General features: G+C 43.7%; 1 protein-coding gene across 1 annotated transcript; it reads left to right on the top strand.

Moving 5' to 3' along the window:
* LOC107636017 lies at positions 3,075-3,715 on the top strand. The gene is made up of 2 exons (XM_016339557.1): positions 3,075-3,540; positions 3,660-3,715. Exons 1-2 carry the CDS (start codon positions 3,075-3,077, stop codon positions 3,713-3,715), a joined length of 522 nt encoding a protein of 173 aa, XP_016195043.1.

Genomic DNA, 4,274 nt, shown 5'->3' on the forward strand with positions numbered 1-4,274 from the left:
AAGCTTTGTTGAGATCTGTATAATCGGTGCACATTCGCCACTTCCCGTTTGATTTCTTCACCAAGACAACGTTGGCTAGCCAAAGTGGGTATTTGACTTCTCTTATAAATCCAGCTTCCAATAGTGCCTGCACTTGCTCTTCCACAGCCTGGGATCGCTCTGGCCCGAGCTTTCTTCGTCTCTGTTGTACTGGTCGAGATCCTGGATAGACTGCCAACTTGTGACACATTAGCTTAGGGTCTATACCTGGCATGTCTGCAGCTTTCCATGCAAACAGGTCGGCATTATCTCGCAAAAATTGTATTAGCAGTTCTTTTAGATCTCCTTTGAGGATTGTGCCGATATTAGTTGTTTTTTCCGAGGTGTCTCCGATCTGAATTTTTTCTATCTCGCCCTCTGGTTGGGGACGGAACTCCTTTCGTCGTTGAACTCCGCCCAGTTCAATTGTGTGGAACTCTTCTCCTTTGCCTCTGAGGTTGAGGCTCTCGTTGTAACAGCGACGCGCCATCCTCTGGTCTACTTTTATTGTAGCTATTCCTTTTGGAGTTGGGAATTTCATGCATAGGTGTGGGGTCGAGACTATTGCGCTGAGTTGGTTGAGCGTGGTCCAACCTATGAGAGCGTTGTAGGCTGAGCTTACGCTGACTACGATGTAGTCTATTTTGAGAGTTCTTGATTGGTCTCCTTTTCCAAAGGTTGTATGCAGTGGTATGTATCCTAGTGGTCGAACCGGAGTGTCTCCTAACCCGAACAAACTGTTTGGATACGCTTTAAGTTCTTTTTCTTCTAAGCCGAGCTTATCGAAGGCTGTTTTGAATAAGATGTTGGCAGAACTCCCTTGGTCTATTAATGTCCGGTGTAGGTTGGCGTTTGCCAAGATGACGGTGATAACCATAGGATCGTCATATCCGGTAATGATACCAGTTGCATCCTCTTTAGTAAATGTTATTGCTGGGATGCTGAGTGCTTCTTCCTCTCCTTCGACGTGGTATATCTCTTTGAGGTATCTCTTACGAGAGGATTTGGAGATTCCTCCTGCTGCGAAACCGCCATGTATCATATGGACGTGTCTTTCTGACGTCCGAGGTGATCGTTCTGTTCGTTCGGTATCATCATCCCTTCGTCTCTTTCTTTGCTCGTCATCTCGGATGGCCAGGAATCGATCTAGTTTTCCTTCCCTTACCAATTTTTCTATTATGTTTTTTAAATCGAAGCATTCGTTAGTGGAGTGTCCCCAGACCCGATGATATTCGCAATACTCTTTTCGGTTTCCTCCTCCCTTTTTGCCTTTAAGTGGCCGAGCTGGGGGCATTTTTTCCGTGTGGCAGACTTCTTTATATATTTCGACCAGTGATGCCCTAAGAGGAGTGTAGTTATGGTACTTCTTAATTTTCTCTCCTTGCCTGTCGTCTTTTCTTTTGGATTCTTTGTCTCTATCACGGTAGGAAGCTCCCGATTTTGAGGACTCTCCTAGACGAGCGTTTTCTTCCATATTGATATAATTTTCTGCTCTCTCCTGAACTTCGTCGAGGGCAGTCGGGTACTTTTTTGATATAGATTGGATGAAAGGTCCCTCTCGTAGGCCATTGATGAGTCCCATGATTGCGGCTTCCGTGGGTAAACTTTGTATGTCCATGCATGTTTTGTTGAATCTTTCCATGTAGTTGCGAAGGCTCTCCCGATCTCCTTGTTTGATTCCTAATAAACTGGGGGCATGCTTAGCTTTATCCTTTTGAATGGAAAATCTGGCTAAGAATTTCACTAGAGGTCGATCTCGGATGAGATCTTCTGTACTGGTCGGAGATGACGTGTCTGGCTGGCTGGTGGCGGCCGGAGCTGTTGTGTCCGAGTTGTTGGACTTGCTGCACTGCTGATCCTTGGTCACCGGAGGGTGGGGGGTACCTGCAAGAGACTCCGATGCTTAAGTTAGCATGGGTATTAAACAGGTTTTATGTTGAATCAGAGTATGAGTTATACCTGGGTGCTCCAGTGTATTTATAGTAGTTGTAGAGTGACCTTTCTGAATAAGATAAGTTAGTTATCTTATCTTATCTTTATCTTTGAGTTGAGGTCAGCTTATCTTCAAGGGAACCGCCCTTATCTCTTATAGGCTTGGACAGCCTTTGGACTTGGGTCGTGTTCCTCTACTTGGGCCCTTTTATGGGCTTTCCTGTCAACTTGACCGAGTTCTTTAAGAAGAAGTCGATCCGCTTGACCTGAAGAGGTCGATCGCTTTGTCGTCGATCATCCCAGGTCGGATAGCTCGACCTTGGGTATGAACACAAGGTAATAAGGTTCATCCCAGAGGAATACAATAGATAGCAAGTTAAAAAACTCATCTATGATGCTAAATACTACTTGTGGGATGAGCCATACCTTTTTAAAAGGTGCGCAGATGGTATAATCTGCTACTACGTGTCTGAGGAGGAAACGCAGAATATTCTATGGCATTGCCATGGCTCAGATTATGGAGGTCATTTTGGAGGTGAGCACACAGCCACCAAGGACCTTCAAAGCGGCATTTACTGGCCAATGCTCTTCAAGGACTCTAGAGAGTTTGTCCGCAACTGTGATAGTTGTCAACGGGCTGGCAATCTCCCTCATAATCACCAGATGCCTCAGCAAGGAATTTTAGAAACTAAGCTATTCTATTTATGGGAATAGACTTTATGGGCCCTTTTCCATCCTCATATTCAAACATGTACATCCTTGTGGCAGTGGATTATGTGTCTAAATGGGTTGAGGCAATCGCATCACACACCAATGACACCAAAGTGGTGATAAAATTTATCCAGAAGTATATTTTTAGCAGATTTGGTATCCCAAGGACACTGATCAGTGATAGAGGCACTCATTTCCGTAACAGACAACTTGACTCAATTCTGCATCGTTATGGTATTCACCACAGGGTGGCAACTCCATACCATCCGTAAAAAAATGGGCAAGTCGAGATCTCCAACAGAGAACTCAAAAGAATCCTGGAGAGAACAGTGAGCACCTCTAGAAAAGATTGGGCAAGGAAGCTTGATGATGCCCTCTTGGCATATAGAACAGCTTTCAAGACTCCTATTGGGATGTCCCCTTACCAACTGGTTTATGGCAATGCATGTCATTTACCAGTGGAACTGGAACACAGGGCCTATTGGGCGACCAGATTCCTCAACTTAGATGCCAAGGCAATAGGAGAAAAGAGGTTGCTCCAGTTGAATCAGTTGGATGAATTCCAACAAGCTGCATTTGAGAATGCTAAAATTTACAAGGAGAGGGCCAAGAAATGGCATGATAGGAAGATATCTTCCAGAGTCTTTGAGCATGGCCAGAAGGTCTTGCTCTTCAACTCCAAACTCAAGCTCTTCATAGGGAAGCTCAAGTCACGATGGACGGGACCTTATGTGATCACTGACGTGTCACCTTATGGTCGTATTGAGCTCCAAAACAGACACTCTGACGAAAGATTCACGTTAATGGACAGAAAGTCAAGCATTACCTGGGGGATGACATTGAGCAAGACACCTCTACACTACTACTTACATGACAGCAGTAATGTCAAGCTAATGACATTAAAGAAGCGCTTGTTGGGAGGCAACCCAACCATAAGTATCTTTTAGTTTATTTCAGTTTTGTCTCAGTTTAATTTTTTATTTTCAAGGTTTTCCCAGGTTTTCTAACGTTTGTGATCATGTGTAGCCATTACAACAGAAATAGAAATGGGTAGGCGAGAAACAGAACACCCTAGAGGGTGCCCCTTACTGGCGTTCAATGCCAGAAGGAGGAAGGGAGCATGGGCGTTCAACGCCCATAAGGGAGGCAGTCCTGGCGTTCAACGCCAACAGGGGACCAAGATCTCTTTGCTTGGGGACAAGCAAACTTTTAAGTTTGGTATTGCAAAGCGAGCTCTAGGTGTATACTATCATCAATGGCAGCAAAGGGAGCACAGCTTGAGCAACCATCAGCACTAAGGTTGTTGAGTATCATTCCCCCTTTCTTTGTGTTTTCAGTATTTCATTCTATATTTCTTTTTTTTTATTCTAGCTTTTGCATGATCACTCTTAGGATTTCTTTGCTTTAGTAATTTATTTTTGAAATTTCTATGGTTATAAGATATCCTATGTATCCCTCACCAAGCTTAAAAGAAAATTTATTTGAAAAAGAAAAGTGAGATACATAAACTCGAGTCATATAATAAGAGTAGTTTAATTATTTTAATGTGGTGGCTTTGATTTTACTTTCTGAATGCATGAATTGACAGTGCATATTTGATGTTGGAGTTAAGT

Source organism: Arachis ipaensis, chromosome B04 (assembly GCF_000816755.2).
Source record: "Arachis ipaensis cultivar K30076 chromosome B04, Araip1.1, whole genome shotgun sequence".
Lineage (NCBI taxonomy): Eukaryota > Viridiplantae > Streptophyta > Magnoliopsida > Fabales > Fabaceae > Arachis > Arachis ipaensis.

Excerpts from the sequence above, each read along its gene's own strand:
- LOC107636017 (XM_016339557.1), top strand. The coding sequence starts at position 3,075 with ATGTCCCCTTACCAACTGGTTTATGGCAATGCATGTCATTTACCAGTG. Across the intron at positions 3,541-3,659 it reads CTACTACTTACATGACAGCA|GTTTTCTAACGTTTGTGATC; the intron begins GTAATGTCAAGC and ends AGGTTTTCCCAG.